Source organism: Salmo trutta, chromosome 31 (assembly GCF_901001165.1).
Source record: "Salmo trutta chromosome 31, fSalTru1.1, whole genome shotgun sequence".
In the NCBI taxonomy this organism is placed as follows: Eukaryota; Metazoa; Chordata; class Actinopteri; order Salmoniformes; family Salmonidae; genus Salmo; species Salmo trutta.
The window spans coordinates 2,528,878-2,548,987 of NC_042987.1; the positions used below are offsets into that span (position 1 = coordinate 2,528,878).

Below are 20,110 nucleotides of genomic sequence, written 5' to 3' on the forward strand. Positions count from 1 at the left end.
TGGATGACCAAATCTCTTTTCAGGAAAGTCATCTGTAGATTTAGAACATCTTTTCAGAACAGTTCTGTATGGGTCTAGAACCTCTTTCAAAACAAGCTCTGCATAATTTCTCTCCAAGTTTCTGACTCACAGCTTTTGTACATTAGCCAGTTAGTCCATCAGTCCAGTCTAAGAACTGTATCGATATTTCAATTTGGCCTCTCCTTTTTGACCTCTCTGAACATGTTTACAATCATAACTCCTGTTAACTTGGTGATGTGTTACCATCACATAGAGCACACAGCCCGTCTGCCTGCGTGCACCATTTAACTTGAATGACAGAGAGGTTGATTCTTTCAGCTAGTGTTGGGCGGTATCCAGATTTTCATACCGTCATTCCGTTTCTGTACCATACCTGGGTATACGTATTAGTGAATGTGCACACAAGGGGCGCTATTTGTATAAATACAATTTAGACAACAGGGATCTTGATCCAGGAGGGGATTGAATGTCTATGCTGTAACGAAGAAGCTTGATCTTGAAATCGTGCCTCTTAGTTAGCAAATTAGCAAACCAAATGCATAGCTGGAGTCCTGAGCTAGATATAATTTATTTGACACATCTTAGATTTCTTATAGTTATACTTAACTTATAGTTAGGTATAAGCAGTGGCGTAGCAGCCCCTCCCCCCCATAACAATATATATTCAAAAGAAATACCATATTGAAAATCATATTTTTAAATACCCAGATATATGGTATAAACGGTATATCGCCCAAGCCTACTTTCAACCATTTACCATTTAACCTACATTTCACATGCCAGTCGTTAAGCCTTCACCATTATCTATAGCAATTTAGGTTAAGTACATGTAGTGATATGGTTTAATAACAGTGCTTAAACCAGCCAGTCAGTCACACAGCAGTGCTGAGGCAGGGATCATGAGTTCAAATCTGACCCAGTTGTTGACATTTCTGAGTCACAAGTCTCAACAAGTCAGATGTCTGCGTAGGCTAGACGTCCCTCTCTTTGTGATAGACACTGTCCGAGAGGCATAACACGCGCGCACACACACACACACACACACACACACACACACACACACACACTGTCCCGAGGCGTTACGTCTCCTGTTGTAGTTGTGACTGACGTGGTGTGCTGTGACGCAGACACAATAACACTCTTATGTATCTGAGTAACGAAACTTCTGAGGGCGCATCCTAATTGTCCAACGTGGTTTCCTCTCCTTATCTCCTTTCCTTCCTCTCCACTGATCTGAAAACCCAGGATGAAAGCAATATGGAGAATGCCCACCAGGAATTTGCTTCCTTTGACCTGTCCAAGTATTTCATGTCATTGCGAATAGAGGAAAGGAGACAAAGAGAGGCATATATGTTAGACTATTGAGAAGCACCCAGGCAGCAGCTCTATTTGTGATTGAGTGTGCCCACTGGGCACTGATGTAAATTCAACACCTATTCCACATTGGTTCAATGTAATTTCATAAAAATGATGTGGAAACAACGTTGATTCAACCAGTGTGTCCACAGTGGGAGGACCCTGCTGCCTCGGCCGGTCGGCTCAGCTGTGCCCATGGAATGTCAGTAAATAAATATCTGTCGTAAAGAACAGGGCTATGTGCATGATGTGTGTGCGCCACCTGTTACATGAACATGACTCCAGTGTGTGTGTACGCCTGTGTGTGACACTTGAACTATTCTGACCCCAGTCCACCAGTATTTTTGCGACTCAGACCCCTCCTTCTTGGCAGTGTGTATTCCTAGCAGACAGCATAAAACGATCTCTCCTAGTTCATTATCTCTTGGCACTGACGCTTTGAAGTTTGACCTCATATTGCCCTGTGATACAATATCTATGTATCATATGAGTGAAATGTATTTATATCTCCTGTCTGACATGTAGCCTAGCTGGATGTCTGGGTTGCAGTCCATCCAGCCAGCAGCATACCACCCTGCACCAGCAGCACACCACCCTGCACCAGCAGCATAACACCCTGCATCCCACTGCTGGCTTGTTTCTGTAGCTAAGCAGGGTTGGTCCTGGTCAGTCTCTGGATGGGAGACCAGATGCTGCTGAAAGTGGTGTTGGAGGGCCAGTAGGAGGCACTTTTTCCTCAGGTCTAAAAAAATATCCCAATGCCCCCGGGGTAGTGATTGGGGACATTGCCCTGTGTAGGGTGCTGTCTTTCAGATGGGATGTTAAATGGGTGTCCTGACTCTCTGAGGTCATCAAAGATCCCATGGCACTTATCATAAGAGTAGAGGTGTTAACCCCGGTGTCCTGGCTAAATTCCCAAGCTGTCCCTCATACCATCACAGTCACCTAATCATCTGCAGCTTACAGGTGGCTAATTCATCCCCTTCCTCACCCCTGTAACTATTCCCCAGGTTGTTGCTGTAAATGAGAAGATGTTCTCCGTCAACTTACTTGGTAAAATAACAGTAAAATTGAAAAAAAATAAAAAATAGGGTCACAGAGACCCTCTTCTGACCTGAACATACACATGTATGAAGACACACATGTGCAAGTATGCATAAAGACACACGCACTGACATATGCACAAAGAAACACACATAGACATCTCTGTCCCACAGGATAGAGCAGAAATAAAGATCCCTTAACAATTAGTTAGTGCCAGGCATAGCCCAGACCTAGGGTGAAACAGGGTTAGGTGCGTGCAGCTATAAACAGCTCCCAGCATATCACACACACACACACACACAGTCACACAGAAACACGCACACAGTGGTCAGCTGAAAGTGGCACTCCAGTCTCCTTTTCACCTCATTTAACACCTGATTTACTTAACAAAAGGCTCTTCTCAATAGGTGGTCCAGGTAAGTCATGACATAGCAAAAGTGTGTGTGGGGGGGGTCCTTTCCTCTTTTGTTCTCTATTTCTCCTCTATTGTTCCTCAAGCAAGGGGGACGAGGCTGATGACATCACTAATTCCCAACAGACCAACTCTTTGATTATTATTTTTTTTAATTTCACCTTTATTTAACCAGGTAGACCAGTTGAGAACAAGTTATCATTTACAACTGCGACCTGGCCAAAGCAAAGCAGTGCGACAAAAAAAAACAACAACACAGAGTTACACATGGGATAAACAAAAGTACAGTCAATAACACAATAGAAAATCTATATACAGTGTGTGCAAAAGGAGTAAGGAGTTAGTAGTAGCGAAGTAATTACAATTTAGCAAATTAACAGTGGAGTGATAGATGTCCAAATGATGATGTGCAAGTAGAAATTCTGGTGTGCAAAAGAGCAAAAAAAAGTAAATAAAAACAATATGGGGATGAGGTAGGTAGTTGGGTGGGCTATTTACAGATGGGCTGTGTACAGCTCCAGCGATCGGTAAGCTGCTCAGATAGCTGATGATTAAAGTTAGTGAGTGAGATATAAGTCTCCAACTTCAGCGATTTTTGCAATTCTTTCCAGTTATTGGCAGCAGAGAACTGGAAGGAAAGGCAGCCAAAGTGTTGGCTTTGGGGATGACCAGTGAGATATACCTGCTGGAGCGCATGCTACGGGTGGGTGTTGCTATAGTGACCAGTGAGCTGAGATAAGGCGGAGCTTTACCTAGCAAAGACTTATAGATGACCTGGAGCCAGTGGGTTCGGCGACGAATATGTAGCGAGAGCCAGCCGACGAGAGCATACAGGTCGCAGTGGTGGGTGGTATATGGGGCTTTGGTGACAAAACGGATGGCATCGCCGAATTCGAGGATCGGTAGGATAGTCAGTTTTACGAGGGTATGTTTGGCAGCGTGAGTGAAGGAGGCTTTGTTGCGAAATAGGAAGCCGATTCTAGATTTAATTTTGGATTGGAGATGCTTAATATGAGTCTGGAAGGTGAGTTTACAGTCTAGCTAGACACCTAGGTATTTGTAATTGTCCACATATTCTAAGTCAGAACCATCCAGAGTAGTGATGCTAGTTGGGCGGGCAGGTGCGAGCAGCGATGGTTTGAAGGGCATACATTTAGTTTTACTAGCATTTAAGAGCAGTTGGAGGCCACGGATAGAGTGTTGTATGGCATTGAAGCTCGTTTGGAGGTTTGTTAACACAGTGTCCAAAGAAGGGCCAGAAGTATACAGAATGGTTGTCGTCTGTATAGAGGTGGATCAAGGAATCACCTGCAGCAAGAGCGACATCGTTGATATATACAGAGAAAAGAGTTGGCCTGAGAATTGAACCCTGTGGTATCCCCATAGAGACTGCCAGAGGTCCGGACAACAGGCCCTCCAATTTGACACACTGAATTCTATCAGAGAAGTAGTTGGTGAACCAGGCGAGGCAGTCTCCTTGAAGTTTGTTGTCTCTGGAGGACATCTTTAAAGCAGGGCTGTCTGAATCTGAATCAACTTACTTTACTTTGACACATTGCTTCTCTCTCTTGCTGTGCAACACCTCCCCCCCCCCCACTCCCCTATCGCACCTCCCTCTCCCTCTCTCAGGGCCGTTGTTCCAGGGAGAACTGTAAGTACCTTCACCCTCCTGGCCACCTAAAGACCCAGCTGGAGATCAACGGCAGGAACAACCTAATCCAACAGAAGAACATGGCCATGCTGGCCCAGCAGATGCAACTCGCAAACGCCATGATGCCCGGCACACAGCTACAGCCTATGGTGAGACAAATACAGTAGGGATGTGAAGTCACACACATACACAATGGTGAGAGAACACACACATGCACAAATGTGCGCACAAATGCACACACACACACACACACACACACACACACACACACACACACACACACACACACACACACACACACACACACACACACACACACACACACACACACACACACATACACATGAGTGGAAAAGAATATAACTGAACTGTGACTGAATGCCAGGACCTGAAACCCCTCTTCATTTTATTCAACCTTTGCCAATCCAGGTTAGTCTCTATGACCTGGTCCAAGACAGCAACAGGTTCAGTTTACATCAAGTAATTACATGACAACACTTACAGTCGGTTGCGTCTCAAATGGCACTCTATTCCCTATATAGTGTACTACTTATGACCATGCAGAGCCCTAAAGCAGTGCACTATATAGGGAATTCAGTATCAGTTTAGATAAGCCACATAACATTGACTACAGTACATTTAACATACCAGGAAATATAACCTCTCACCTTTGACCCTTGTCTCTATCTGCCCACCCCCTCCTCCCGTTTGCAGCCTATGTTCTCTATGGCACCAGGCCTGGCCACCAATGCCAGCGCAGCGGCAGCAGCCTTCAACCCGTACCTGGGCCCGGTATCGCCTGGCCTGATGCAGGCAGAGATCATGCCCAGCCCGCAGGTCCTCATGGCAGGCCACCCCAACCATGGCCAGGTCCCCAATGCTGCAGCCGCAGCTGCACAGAAACTCATGAGGACAGACAGACTGGAGGTAAGAGATTCAGATTGACGGACAACCCCTTCCCCCGCTCCAGCAGCCTGTACTGATTCTAGGCCACAACATGCTGTGTTAACAAAAAGCCAGTGCTGCCCTCTGCTGCCCTTCAAATGCCATGTCCAACACACAGTGACTTTGCTCAATGCTTATGTCTGTATGGCTGTAACCAAGTTTCCATCTACAGTTTTTATGTGTGTAAAGTCATACCGTATAAAAAAAAATCACGACAGTTGTGATGGAAACAGGAAGTTTTGGTCCAATTTTATAAATGCTGATAGATAATGAAATGAATGAAAATGAATGAATTATGCGTTCATATGAATTATGAAAATGAATTATGCGATAAATGGCGGTGGATATTTTCTTTATGCAGATTTTAGAATATTCACATGAAAATCTGTCACCAATTGGATGGAAACCAAGCTAGTGTGTATCAATGTATATCCATGTATTCATCCCTCCCCCACACCCTCTCCCCATTGCCAGGTGTGTCGTGAGTACCAGCGGGGCAACTGCTCCCGGGGGGAGAATGACTGCCGCTTCTCCCACCCCTCCGACAGCACCATGATTGACACCAACGACAACACGGTCACCGTGTGTATGGACTACATCAAGGGCCGCTGCTCCAGGGAGAAGTGCAAGTACTTCCACCCTCCGGCCCACCTGCAGGCCAAGATCAAGGCTGCACAGCATCAGGTGAACCAGGCCACTGCCGCCGCAACCATGGTGAGTAGTCCGCCATCTTGGATCATCTAGGAAACAGTCGCATTGTAGGAATGAGGAAATACACACAGTAGGATGAAGCCGCCCGTAGCCACAGATCTAAGGTCAGTTATGTGTTTTGACGTTGCAATGGATATGGTTAGGATTTGGGGAGGGTAAGCAGAGAAACTGATCTTAGATATGTGCCTACAGGTAACGTCTCTATTATATTATATGGCTCAGTCTTTTTCTCTGCCTGATGGCGTTAGCTGATAAAAAAAACAGACGTTTAGCTGATCTGACTGATCGTATCTGTATCTACATCCTCTGTCTCAATGTGTGCTTCCCCTGCATAGGTTCCTCTTGGCATTCAATGCATTTAATGTGCTTATCTGACTGCAGCCTAAGTCTAATATAACAATGGTCATTCCTCTCTAGCTGAACATCCACAGCTAAACTAGCGTTGTAACACTTGTCTATTGTTCCTAGTATTTGCCATGCTTTGTATGAAGAGCAAAAAACAAACGTTGTGGTGTAATCATTGTAATGAGACAATGACTATGATGTGCACAGTGAAAGATTAGAGTGTATTGCTTTTTGATCGTTTAATTGTCCCACTTGTCACACTTTAAACATTCTATAGCTCATTTTGCTTAATAAAGTCTTCATAAACCCTTTATAAGGCCTGCATAGATGCTTCATAATCATTTATAAGCAAATGTCACACTATATAAAGGTTATATAACAGGTCCTTACATCTGGTGCTATACCAGATGTGGTATAAACCCTATACTACACTTCATAAAGTATGACATTTGTTCATAAATGATTTATGAAGCATTTATTTAGACCTTATAAAGGGTTTATGAATGCTTCATAAGTTATAGTTCTTTTAAAGTGTGATCATATCACTCAATGCCCAGTGTTTTGAAGTAATGACAGTGTACATTCCATTTTATTCTTGTTTACATCTTTTCACAGTATTTGATTTAGCTAGACCATTATTGAACTCATGACCATGTATGTACTGTACTGTAGCGCTCAGCGTAGTACTGTAGTGTCTACACACTGTGCATGCCCTAGTCATGTTATCCCCTTGTATACTGCATTCCAATGATTTGTTTTTTTATTTGTTTTTTTTTCTCACCTACCCGAACTGCACTGCTGCCCCCATGATGCACCTCTGCTTGCTGGTTTATGTTAATGCGCTTGAACCCCATTGGCCCATTGCCATCATGTGCTCGCTGCCTGCTAATTAAGACTCAGTCGGCTGTCAAATCACTGAAGCGACCCCTCGACGCAACCTTTGACCTGGTACTATGACCTTTCACCTTTTAGCTTGGCATGTGGCTTTGTTGTCGTAGTGCAATGTCTTAACCCAGATATAGCTACTTTAATTATTGTTTGTTATCGTAATGTGTTTTCTTTTCTCCTGTTGCTATATGTGTCATTATTGCCTGTGATAAACTGATTGTGGCTTCCTTCCCGGCTTTGACTGAATTGACCATCTCCACCATGTTTGCGATTAAAAACCTGCTTCCCAAACAAACATCGATTCGACAAGTGAATCTGTAAAAAAGGGCCACAATCAATTAATCACCTGTAGCTTATGTTAACAGTAGGAGAGGGTTGAGGACATTTTAGCTTTTAACAGTAAATGTAAATGGTGGCATGGCTCTAGCTTATGTACAATGTGTTGTAAATCAGTAGTATGTATGTACAGTATATATGCATGTATTTGTTCCTAGTGCATGTCTGATTGAGTGGGATAGGACTAAAGTCATATTGTAGGGATCCATTCCCACCCGAGTTAAGAAGATTGCTCATAATTCAGTTGATCATGGCGCTAGCAGTGCAGCCCTCTCTCTCTCTATGCTTCCTATCCCTTCCTATTCTAGCTGCCTTATTGTTTTATTAATAGAGCAATGCTTGCTTTAGTTGCATTAAGTCAGCGCAAGGTGTATTTATACAGTATATCCTCCATATTAAGCTTAGTAACTGATTGTATCATGGATATGAATGCTTTATAGAGTCACTATGTAGCCCCAGTTAGTGCCATGCTCTTGCTTGTGTAGTAATGATGTAGACTGCTGCTTGCTTGCTGGTGTTACACACGGTCACACGTTGTTGTTGTGATGTTCTTTTATCCTCTAACTTAACAACAATTCTCTTTTTTGTTTTCTTTCCCATTTTTACCTCCAACACACCCTCTCTCACGCCTCCCTCACACACCTCTTTCTCTCTCATTCTCTCTCGTTGTTTGTTTCTCCAATCTCTCTCTCTCTCTCTCTCTCTCTCTCTCTCTCTCTCTCTCTCTCTCCCCCATCCCTCTTTCCCTCCCTCCATTGGGGCTGGGCAGGGGATCCCCCATAGTGTCATGCCACCCATGCCCAAGCGGGCAGCCCTGGAGAAGCCTAATGGGGCTTCTGCCATGTTCAACACTGGCATGCTCCAGTACCAACACGCCTTGGCCAACATGCAGTTTCAGCAGCAGGCTGCCTTCCTCCCCTCAGGTATGGCTCCCAGGGCGCCCACGTTGCTTTCATATGGTCTCTTTCATACGTAGAACTAAAACGAGTAGACCTGCCTGGACATTGAAGGTAGATAGAGCTCAGCAATAGAGTTAGAGTACGTAGAAGGTGAACAGTGCAAACATTGTTATAACAATGTTAAAGGCTCCACGCCGCCATCTAAATCTGAAAGTGGTGGAGGTGTTCAGGTTCTCTCGCTGGTAATGTGCTTTGGTTTGGGCTGGGGGGCTGTGCATGTGGTCAGATGGAGACTGCATTGGGAAGTGTTTCCTTTCTGTCCCCTTGCATCTGTTTGGCAACATAATGTATGTCCTGCTTCCATATTCAGCTGCTACACTGTTTCGATTCTGTCTTGAGCGTGTGTGTATGCTATGTGTCACTATTATGATTATTATTATGACTTTTACTATTTATATTCATTGATTGATGATTGCTATTACTATTATTATCACTGTTTATTGCACATTAATATCCATGTTTTTATCTGATCTGTATTGACTCTCTACCTGATTCTCCTTATTGTCTAGTTTGGTCAGTACCAGGGTTGGGGTCAATTCCATTTCAATTCCAGTCAATTTAGAAACACTGAAATTCCAATTCAAATTCTCTTCAATGGTTTTCAATTAGATATGTGTTAAATTGGAATTGGAATTAGGTTTGCATTTTGAATTAACTGGAATTTAAATTAAATTTTTCCCAACCCTGGTCAGCACACCTGTATTTCCACTGATGACTACTTACTGTGTTACTGAATGCTGTCCAGTTAATTAATTAACCTGATCTCTTCCTTCATTCTAACGAACCTTGTGACGGGCTGTTTTGATTTCTCTCCCCCTTTTCCGATCCACTTCCTGTTGTACACTTCCTGTTGCACTGCATGATGTGCATTTGGGCAGGCTCAATATTCTGCATGACCCCCACCGCCGGTGTTGGTAGGTTCCAGCTTTCCTTCTCCACCAATTAGCTTTCAGCCTTGCCAGTGACTCGCACATCAATCTATCTAACCATCACATCTGAGTGAACCCATATAGTTTTATAGCATGATTCCCACTTTTTTGTGCGGTCTAGTCAACTGCTAGGGTCGTTGTCACACGAGTGACCATAGGAGTTAGCAAGATAGGAGCACTCAATAACCATAGGTGTTGGCAAGACAGCACAAACAGATCTGGGATCAGGCTAATAGTTTTAATTTCCCTCCATTTAATAATCCTCAGAATGGTCAGATCCACATGTAGTTGGATCTGCCTTTGCTTTGACTGAGTCACAGGGTTGGTTGTGGCATATAATATCTACTCATTTGCACATTTCCTTTGTCATTTAAAAAATAATAATACTGTGTTTAGTCATAACTATAAATTGTAATACTGGCGATATACACTGAGTGTGAAAAACATTAGGAACACCTTCCTAATATTAAGTTGCACCCCCTTTTACCATCAGAACAGTCTCGATTCGTTGACACACGAACTACAAGGTGTTGAAAGCATTCCACAGGGATGCTGGCCCATGTTGACTCCGATGCTTCTCACAGTTGTGTCAAGTTGGCTGCATGTCCTTTGTGTGGTGGTGGACCATTCTTGATACACACGGGAAACTGTTGAGCGGGAAAACCCCAGCAGCATTGCAGTTCTTGACACACTCAAATTAGTGCACCTGGCACCGTCTACCATACCCCGTTCAAAAGCATCTTTTGTCTTGCCCATACACCCTCTGAATAGCACATACACAATCCATGTCTTAATTGTCTTAAGGCTTAAAAATCCTCCTTAACCTGTCTCCTCCTCTTCATCTACACTGATTGAAGTGGATTTAACAAGTGACATCAATAAGGGATCATACTGTAGCTTTCACCTGGATTTGCCTGGTCAGTCTGTCATGGCAAGAGCAGGTGTTCCTAATGTTTTGTGCACTCAGTGTATGTTTTAATGTACGTTTTATTCTGTTTCAGGTGTACTACCAAACATGTTACTGTAAATATTCCTTAGACTCTATACCGCTTTTGTCTGGTATAACCTCAATATGCCATCCACAGATGTACCAATCTGAATCCCTATCCCTTTAACATCCATGGCTAGATTCCAATCATATAACTTACTCCTCAATATGCCATCCACAGATGTACCAATCTGAATCCCTATCCCTTTAACATCCATGGCTAGATTCCAATCATATAACTTACTCCCTTCTCCTCTCCCTCGTGTCTTTCCCTTCTCAGATCAGAAAGGACTGGAAGTGTTTAAGCAATATGGTTACTGCCAACCCAACCTTCTTCTAGGCTAGGTCTTTTCTGCATCATATTGCTTAAACGTATCCAATCCTCTCAGATCTTCAAGTATGCATCAGCGAGGGCAGAGAGAAAGGAAGTGAGTTATTGAATTAGAATCGGGCCCTTGCCCCTCTCCCCCCTCTCCTGTCCCTCACGTTTGCCTGGTGCCCAATTGGCCACACTCTACTCCTCCTCTATGGGTTTTTGCTTATCTGATTTTCCCTTTTGACAAAAGTACCCATGATGCACGGTGGTACGCAAGCGTCTGCAGCCACCACATCTGCCACAAGCGTTCCCTTCGCAACCGCCTCAGCCAATCAGGTTTGCTTCTCTCTCTCTCTCTCTCTCTCTCTCTCTCTCTCTCTCTCTCTCTCTCTCTCTCTCTCTCTCTCTCTCTCTCTCTCTCTCTCTCTCCCTCATGTACAGTGCATTCGGAAACCCCTTCCCCTTTTCCACATTTCGTTACGTTACAGCCTTATTCTAAAATGGATGAAATATTTTTTTCCCCCTCATCCATCTACACACAATACCACATAATGACAAAGCGAAAACTGTTTTATCGATTTTTTTGCAAATGTTTTAAAATTAAAAAACAGAAATACCTTATTTACACAAGTATTCAGATCCTTTGCTATGAGACTCAAAATTGAGCTCAGGTGCATCCTGTTTCTAATTGACCATCCTTGAGATGTTTCTACAACTTGATTGGAGTCCACCTGTGGTAAAATCAATTGACTGGACATGATTTGGAAAGGCACACACCTGTCTTTATAAGGTCCGATAATTGACAGTGCATGTCAGAGCAAAACCTAGCCATGAGGTCGAAGGAATTGTCCGTAGAGCTCCGAGACAGGATTGTGTTGAGGCACAGATCTGGAGAAGGGTACCAAAACATGTCTGCAGCATTGAAAGTCCCCAAGGACACAGTGGCCTCCATCACTCTTAAATGGAAGAAGTTTGGAACCACCAAGACTCTTCCTAAACTGAGAAATCGGGGGAAAAGGGCCTCGGTCAGGGAGGTGACCAAGAACCCAATGATCACTCTCACAGAGCTCCAGATTTCTCTGTGGAGATGGGAGAAACTTCTAAAAGGACAACCATCTCTGCAGCACTCCACCAATCCGGCCTTTATGGTAAAGTGGCCAGACGGAGGCCACTCCTCAGTAAAAGGCACATGACAGCCTGCTTGGAGTTTGTCTGAAGGCACCTAAAGACTCTCAGACCATGACAAACACGATTCTCTGGTCTGATGAAACAAGCGTCACGTCTGGAGGAAACCTGGCACCATCCCTACGGTGAAGCATGGTGGTGGCAGCATCATGCTGTGGGGATGTTTTTCAGCGACAGGGACTGGGAGACTAGTCAGGGTCGAGGGAAAGATGAATGGATCCTTGATGAAAACCTGCTCCAGAGCGCTCAGGACCTCCGACTGGGGCAAAGGTTCACCTTCCAACAGGACAATGATCCTAAGTATACAGCCAAGACAACGCAGGAGTGGCTTTGGGACAAGTCTCTCAATGTCCTTGAATGGCCCAGCCAGAGCCCGGACTTGAACCCGATCGAACATTTCTGGAGAGACCTGAAAATAGCTGTGCAGCGACGCGCCCCATCCAACCTGACAGAGCTTGATAGGATCTGCAGAGAAGAATAGGATAAACTCCCCAAATACAGGTGTGCCAAGCTTGTAGCGTCATACCCAAGAGGACTTGGCTGTAATCGCTACTCGAGGCTGTAATCGCTGCAAAAGGTGCTTCAACAAAGATTTAAGTAAAGGGTCTGAAATGTCTAAAAAACAGTTTTAGCTTCGTCATTATAGGGTTTTGTGTGTAGATTGCTGAGGATTTTTGTTTTATTTCTTACATTTTAGAATAAGGCTGTAATGTAACAAAATGTGGAAAAAGTCAAGGGGTCTGAATACTTTCCGAAGGCACTGTGTATACAGTATATATATCTGCCTTTCACGCACAGTGCACATGGAGGTTCTGTAGGTGCTTCTCTGTCTGCTAGGGATGGGATGGGAGACAGTCTCCCTCTTGTTGGCCTACACTGGTTGTTGAGTATAACCGTTTAACAAAAGGTTATTAGAACAGTACATCTATGTATCATGTTAATGGTAAACTTTGAATGTAGTTATTAAACAAGTTATATATGTCATTAACTAGTCATTCTGGGGAGACATTTACTCTGTCGTTCATGTTTGACGTAATTTTAACCTTGATCTTTGTCCTTTCTCATTTTGAGGACTCTTCCTTATCAAAGTTGACTACCAACGAATACATGCAATTGGTATGTATGAGGTAGTTTTCCTTATTTTTGTCAAGCGTTTTGCACAGTAGGTGCAGCAGTTGCTATCTGTGACATTTGGTGCTCGGCTTATGTTTTTCTGCTGCTGCCTACATGCAGTCAAAGCTATTACAGTGTCTGAGGACTCCACTTTTTTTTTTCTTCCGCTGCTTAGGCCCTTGAGTGAGGAGTATACAGTGGGGTCAGAAATTACTGACACACTTGATAAAGATGTCAAAGAGCTCTATTTACATGTCACCTGACCAAAGCACCAGTTCCAATCCAAGTGCTAATGTTGTTTAGCAAACTCCAGGCATTTACATTTGTCATGAAAATTGAGCTCAATGGCCACGCATCCCACTGGTGGGTTTGGTGTCGAAATTAGAATGCATAAGCAGAAAAGAACCCCATACCTACTGTAAAATATAGTGGTAGATCTTTGATGTTATGGGGCTATTTTGCTTCCTCTGGTCCTGGGGCCCTTTTTAAGGTCACTTTCCCCAGTACCAGGATATTTTTGCCAAAAACCTGGTTGCCTCTGCCAGGAGGCTGAAACTTGGCCGCAAGTGGATCTTCTAGCAAGACAATAATCCCAAGCAGACATCAAAATCCACAAAATCCACATTTTGCAATGGCCATCTCAGTCTCCGGACATGAAACCCATTGAAAACCTGTGGTTTGAATTGAAGAGGGCAGTCCATAAGCACAGACAAAGGATATCAAAGATCTGGGAGAATTCTGTATTGAGGAATGGTCTAAGATCCCTCCCAATGTGTTCTTCAACATTTTAGAAAAAGGCTCAGTGCCGTTATCCTCTCAAGGGGAAGTGTTGAAAGGTATTGAAAACAGGGGTGTAAATAATTTTGACCCCTACCTATTTTTGTATTTTTTTTGTATTACTTGTTAAACAAAATCTCCTTCTCTGAGCAATTGTATTAGTATAAAATAATATAATTTCCCCAAAAATATTGGCATACAATTTAGCTCAGTATTTCAATTATTTATTTTATACAGTAATTTTTGCTCATCTTTCTCAAGGGTGTCAATAATTTCAGACCATACTGTATGTGGTCAAATAGGACAAGGGAAATAATACATGTACATAGTGAAATATTAACATATTGTACAGTGAGGGGAAAAAGTATTTGATCTCCTGCTGATTTTGTACATTTGCCCACTGACAAAGAAATGATCAGTCTATAATTTTAATGGTAGGTTTATTTAAACTGAATAACAACAAAAAAAGAGACAATAACATCAAAAAAATCCAGAAAAACACATGTCAAAAATGTTATAAATTGATTTGTATTCTAATGAGGGAAATAAGTATTTGACTCCCTCTCAATCAGAAAGATTTCTGGCTCCCAGGTGTCTTTTATACAGGTAACGAGCTGAGATTAGGAGCACACTCTTAAAGGGTGTGCTCCTAACCGCAGCTTGTTACCTGTAAAAAAGACATCTGTCCACAGAAGTAATCAATCAATCAGATTCTAAACTCTCCACCATGGCCAAGACCAAAGAGCTCTCCAAGAATGTCAGGAACAAGATTGTAGACCTACACAAGGCTGGAATGGGCTACAAGACCATCGCCAAGCAGCTTGGTGAGAAGGTGACAACAGTTGGTGCGAATATTCGCAAATTGAAGAAACACAAAAGAACTGTCAATCTCCCTCGGCCTAGGGCTCCATGCAAGATCTCACCTCGTGGAGTTGCAATGATCATGAGAACGGTGAGGAATCAGCCCAGAACTACACGGGAGGATCTTGTCAATGATCTCAAGGCAGCTGGGACCATAGTCACCAAGAAAACAATTGGTAACACACTACGCCGTGAAGGACTGAAATCCTGAAGCGCCCGCAAGGTCCCCCTGCTCAAGAAAGCACATATACATGCCCGTCTGAAGTTTGCCGATGAACATCAAAATGATTCAGAGGACAACTGGGTGAAAGTGTTGTGGTCAGATGAGACCAAAATGGAGCTCTTTGGCATCAACTCAACTCGCCTTGTTTGGAGGAGGAGGAACGCTGCCTATGACCCCAAGAACACCATCCCCACCGTCAAACATGGAGGTGGAAACATGCTTTTGGGGGTGTTTTTCTGCTAAGGGGACAGGACAACTTCACCGCATCACAGGGGCGATGGACGGGGCCATGTACCGTCAAATCTTGGGTGAGAACCTCCTTCCCTCAGCCAGGGCATTGGAAATGGGTCGTGGATGGGTATTCCAGCATGACAATGACCCAAAACACACGGCCAAGGCAACAAAGGAGTGGCTCAAGAAGAAGCACATTAAGGTCCTGGAGTGGCCTAGCCAGTCTCCAGACCTTAATCACATAGAAAATCTGTGGAGGGAGCTGAAGGTTCGAGTTGCCAAACGTCAGCCTCGAAACCTTAATGACTTGGAGAAGATCTGCAAAGAGGAGTGGGACAAAATCCCTCCTAAGATGTGTGCAAACCTGGTGGCCAACTACAAGAAACGTCTGACCTCTGTGATTGCCAACAAGGGTTTTGCCACCAAGTACTAAGTCATGTTTTGCAGAGGGGTCAAATACTTCTTTCCCTCATTAAAATGCAAATCATTTTATAACATTTTTGACATGCGTTTTTCTGGATTGGTTTGTTGTTATTCTGTCTCTCACTGTTCAAATAAACCTACTATTAAAATTATAGACTGATCATTTCTTTGTCAGTGGGCAAATGTACAAAATCAGCAGGGGATCAAATACTTTTTTCCCTCACTATACATATAATGTAATGGGAGTGCAACAACCCTTAAAGTTAAAGACATTAGTTGAAACTTTATTATCCCAATGAAAAAAATGTATGCTTAACTAACTGCACTTCAGGGAACTGAACCGAAACACCCCCCAAAAAACATTTTTGGGGAGACAGAATCAGAACCGGGAAGGAAAGAGATCTATACTGTTCCAGTTCTGAAGCGTTATTTTTAAATCATGGGAACCGGTTAATAATATTATGTTACGTTCCAGGAATTATTTTCAGTCCCTCAAAAAAATACTACAAGGCAGCTATGCAAAGCCCTCCCTCTGTCACTCAGAAACTTATTCCAGTGTCGGCCTGCCAGCTGAAAATATTTGCCAGTGTGAGCATGTAGGCAACCTGCCTCTCCCCCTCCGAAGCTTAGGCTACTGTAACCTACTGTAGTTACAAGTGTGATTCAGAAATTAGGGAGAGCTTTTTAATTAGGGAAAAATGTATTAACATTTTCAATACTATAGCTTTTACATTTCACATTGGATTTATTAACTATTGTTTTTAATTATGGTGCCACTCTGCACACACAAGCTTATTAGCTAGATAGCTAGCTAGCTCTGGTCCAATGTTAACACTCGGAAGTTCAATAGACATTCAAAGATTTTCCATAGAAGCCGTTCTTCCGTAGGTATAGTTCTGTGGGCCTAATTGAGATAATGCATGTCATAACAATATGCCCAGAGCTTCAAGCCAAGCCTCCTCCTTCACCCTGTCTTGCACTCCCCCACCCGCAAAATTGAAGTCGCTTCTCGCGCCCTACACTTGTCTGTCTGTTCATCGCGGATTTAAACAACTATAGCTTGCCTGCTCCATACTACTCTATCCTCACTGATTTGTGAAGTAATTTAATGTCGAGCTAATGTAAAAAACTATTTCAGAGGTTTAAAAAGGAACAAAAAGGAACCATATAAACCAATACTTTTATTTGGTCCGAACCGGTTCAGAACTTTATTTTATAGGTTGGAACAGTGGAACGGAAAGAAAAACAATACAAAACGATTGGAAAATAATTTTGGTTCCAACCCCTGGGTGCAGGTCAACAAGCTGTAGGACTTAAGTTTGCACGAGGAGACACCTCACTAGCGACTGACATTTTATTTTCTTCCTTCCACCCCCTTCCTCCACCCTCCCCTTGCCAAACATTCCAAAAATGATGCTTGACCGTTGATTAGCAGGTTTCAGTGATCCTATAAAATGCTTTGTTTTATCTATGCAACATTGTAACCACATTTTGTCTTATCTTCATCTCCTTTTCGGTAATGAACTCGAAAATGTGGTTAAAACTGCTGATGTGTGCTAGTGGATGTCCGATGATATGCGTAAGATGTTTGCTGTGTTTGATTTCTCTGCCCTGTCTCCATCCCCAGATTCCAATCATTTCTGCCGATCATCTGAGTAGTCACAAGTATCTGACTCAAATGTAGTTCGAGTCAAGAACAGTGAGTTTCTATTCATCTCTGTTTCGTTACAGTATGTTTAACTGTGCAGCTAGTGTGTTTGTTTTATTTTTATACATTTAAAGGGGCAATCGGCAGTCATAGATTTTTGGACATTGAAATGAATATATACCCATTGATTCTTGAAGAATATTACTTATAGATGCCAGTTTAACTCTTGTACCCCATCAGAATCCACATTCTAATCTTGTTTTCATCCAATATTTGTAAACAATGTAAATGCAAACATTTAATTTATTTAGATTTGTTTGGGTAAAAACATTATACAGCAAGACGTACACTGTATTTCCAGGCGAGAGCACTTAAAAGTATACATTTAAACACTTGTTTCCAAAGTGCTTCTTGATGGTAATAACATAAACAATTTTGATATCATGGATGGTCAGTCCTTACATCCAGAGCTCTGTCTATGAATTAGATGTTGGTTATATTTCTCCAGACCCATCTTTCAGCTTTTTACCAAAGCAGTGGCGGGGTGACTGCAAGGTTATTGATTAAACTGCAGATTGCTGATTTAAGCAACCTTTCAGCGAACAAAAAATAAGATCCAGATCTTGGAAGACGAGCTACATATGAAAATAACTTTTCTAACTTCCCCAAAAAATGTAATTCCTTGTCTGTTGTTTTGCAGATCAAATGACCGTGTGCTGGCACTGTACAAGCCTAAAGAGTTCCGCCTTTATGTATATAATGTTCAGAATGTCAAGCAATGGACATGAGGAGAATCGGTCATCATCTCTCAGTCGCTCCGCAATGCTGTTCTTGTCACACATGCCAACATCGGTGTGCCCAGTCGATGCCATGCCATGACACACATACATACACACACACACCTCCTTGTCCCCCAAGTCAACACCCAGCTGAGAAGAGGAGTGTCTGTCTATCCATGCTGACAGACAGACACTGAGTACATTCACAATACACCTGTGTGTTCAAACACATTTATTTTTGACATTTTTGCACACACACGAGGCTGAGAGCGAGATGTTGTGGCGTCTAACATACAGAACCCTGTGTTGGTACGTCGGTAGACCAAGACAGCATTTTTTATTTGTTTTGTTTTTAAATTAATACATTTGTTTTCATGGTTTACAAAAAAAAAATGCAAATGTGCACCTTGAATTTGAATTGAAATCAGAAAGGCACAACACATTTTAGCATGTACAGTTTTCTGTTTTTAAAAAGGCTTCTAGTGAAGCTAGATGATAAAATGAGGGTCAGGGACATATGAATGTTCTGGGTAAGAAACACACCTGTGTACCTTTGAAAGCACAGCCATGCTAGCTTTAACCACCTAAATTGTGCCATAGAGGCCATACATCCCAAACCAGAGTGTTATTTCAGCAGTGTTATTCTGTTTACCTAAGATATGTGTTTTTATGGCTCGAGTTTAGTTTTTTTTACATAATTTCTCCATTGTGTATTTTCTTTATATATATATATTGTGCCATTTGATTTTTGGTTGATATTAGGAATGGGTTCCTCTCCAGCCTTTGATCTCTCTTGCAATGAAAAAAAAAATAGAGGTGCCTTTTATCAATTTGTTTTTGTTTTGCCTTTCTGTTTTTGCTTTATTGTTGTATTTATCAGATGGGGTGATCTATGACTCAGAGCTCATAGTGACTGGGAGAGTTGTAAGTCAGTAGACTCTATTGCCTGTTGAAGTGATATGGGGCGTACTAGCTCTCCATGAGGTCTCATTTTCTTGTCCCCAACCTTAAAGGAAAAATCCACTCAAAAACAATCTTTTGGTATTATATCAAAATGTAGTTTTTGAGTTGATTTTTTCGTTATAGGTGGAGGGACTCTAAAAGTGTGTCTAGAAAGAAGCACTGTCAAATCATGTGTTGTTAAAAAAATATAAGTTTGATTAGGTCATAAGAAGATATGCACTTGGTTGAGTGTTTTTGTGCTCCCCCAGACCTATTACCTCTCAATAGACACATTTTACTTCAATTGAGGTTATACAACAAATAACTAATTTGATGTGAATTTATCAAACAGAAGGAAAAAGTATCTCACATTTTTGATCAGATTTGATCTGATTAAGGATACCAAAGCACAGTTCTGCTCATGCACGAAGGGTTACCGGAGTATATGGCCAAATTCAAGGAAGGTTGAACACAGAATTGGGGGAGCAGAGATTTCATTTCAAAACCCTTGTTTTCACATGCCATTATGTTGTGGGATTTTGTTTTGTTGTTTTGACTGAGGTGTAAGATCTCTTTTCTGATTGTAATGTACTTCTATTGAAGCCTTAGATTACAGGACTGGGTTACATCCCAATCAAATGTACTTTCAATCACCATACAGGCAATGAACACCAATTATATATTATAGTCCGTACACATACATACACCTTATAATGTTTTGGTTTAGTTTTTTTCTCAAGTAACAATTTACTCTTAAATTTCATTGAACTCATGTGTTATGTATTACTTAAGGATTTTAATCTATTTGAATATTTAGTTTGTAGATTTCTGCCTTATTATATTCTACTTGACAACATTATTATATAGCCGTTGTAAATTTAGAGATTTGGATTTTCAAACCATACTAATGATTAATAATAATATGTGGAGTCAGAATAAGTATTCACATCATTCTTGTAGCTGGACGTCTGAAGAAGTTGATCAAAAATGTTGATCAAAGACCTTTTGATATTGATACAATGAACGG

General features: G+C 42.2%; 1 protein-coding gene and 1 long non-coding RNA gene across 17 annotated transcripts in view; both read left to right on the top strand.

The window, feature by feature from the left end:
- mbnl1 (muscleblind-like splicing regulator 1) overlaps positions 1 to 19,845 on the top strand; it is a 93,587-nt gene extending 73,742 nt beyond the window's left edge. For 6 of the 16 annotated variants that reach the window (XM_029724843.1, XM_029724845.1, XM_029724841.1 and 3 more), the window contains 11 exons: positions 4,463 to 4,633; positions 4,914 to 4,964; positions 5,199 to 5,411; positions 5,904 to 6,143; positions 7,380 to 7,433; positions 8,479 to 8,632; positions 9,547 to 9,582; positions 11,152 to 11,237; positions 13,158 to 13,202; positions 17,342 to 17,413; positions 18,063 to 19,845. In XM_029724843.1, coding sequence (XP_029580703.1) covers positions 4,463 to 4,633; positions 4,914 to 4,964; positions 5,199 to 5,411; positions 5,904 to 6,143; positions 7,380 to 7,433; positions 8,479 to 8,632; positions 9,547 to 9,582; positions 11,152 to 11,237; positions 13,158 to 13,202; positions 17,342 to 17,398 — 1,107 coding nt within the window. In that variant the 3' untranslated portion in view covers positions 17,399 to 17,413; positions 18,063 to 19,845. The remainder of the gene's footprint in view (positions 1 to 4,462; positions 4,634 to 4,913; positions 4,965 to 5,198; positions 5,412 to 5,903; positions 6,144 to 7,379; positions 7,434 to 8,478; positions 8,633 to 9,546; positions 9,583 to 11,151; positions 11,238 to 13,157; positions 13,203 to 17,341; positions 17,414 to 18,062) is intronic. The other 10 variants (XM_029724847.1, XM_029724849.1, XM_029724848.1 and 7 more) reach the window with 10 other exon arrangements.
- Positions 2,241 to 2,568, top strand: LOC115169335 (uncharacterized). The gene is made up of 2 exons (XR_003870847.1): positions 2,241 to 2,430; positions 2,469 to 2,568. It is a non-coding gene; the product is annotated as an uncharacterized LOC115169335 (long non-coding RNA).
- Positions 19,846 to 20,110: the final 265 nt, after the last annotated feature.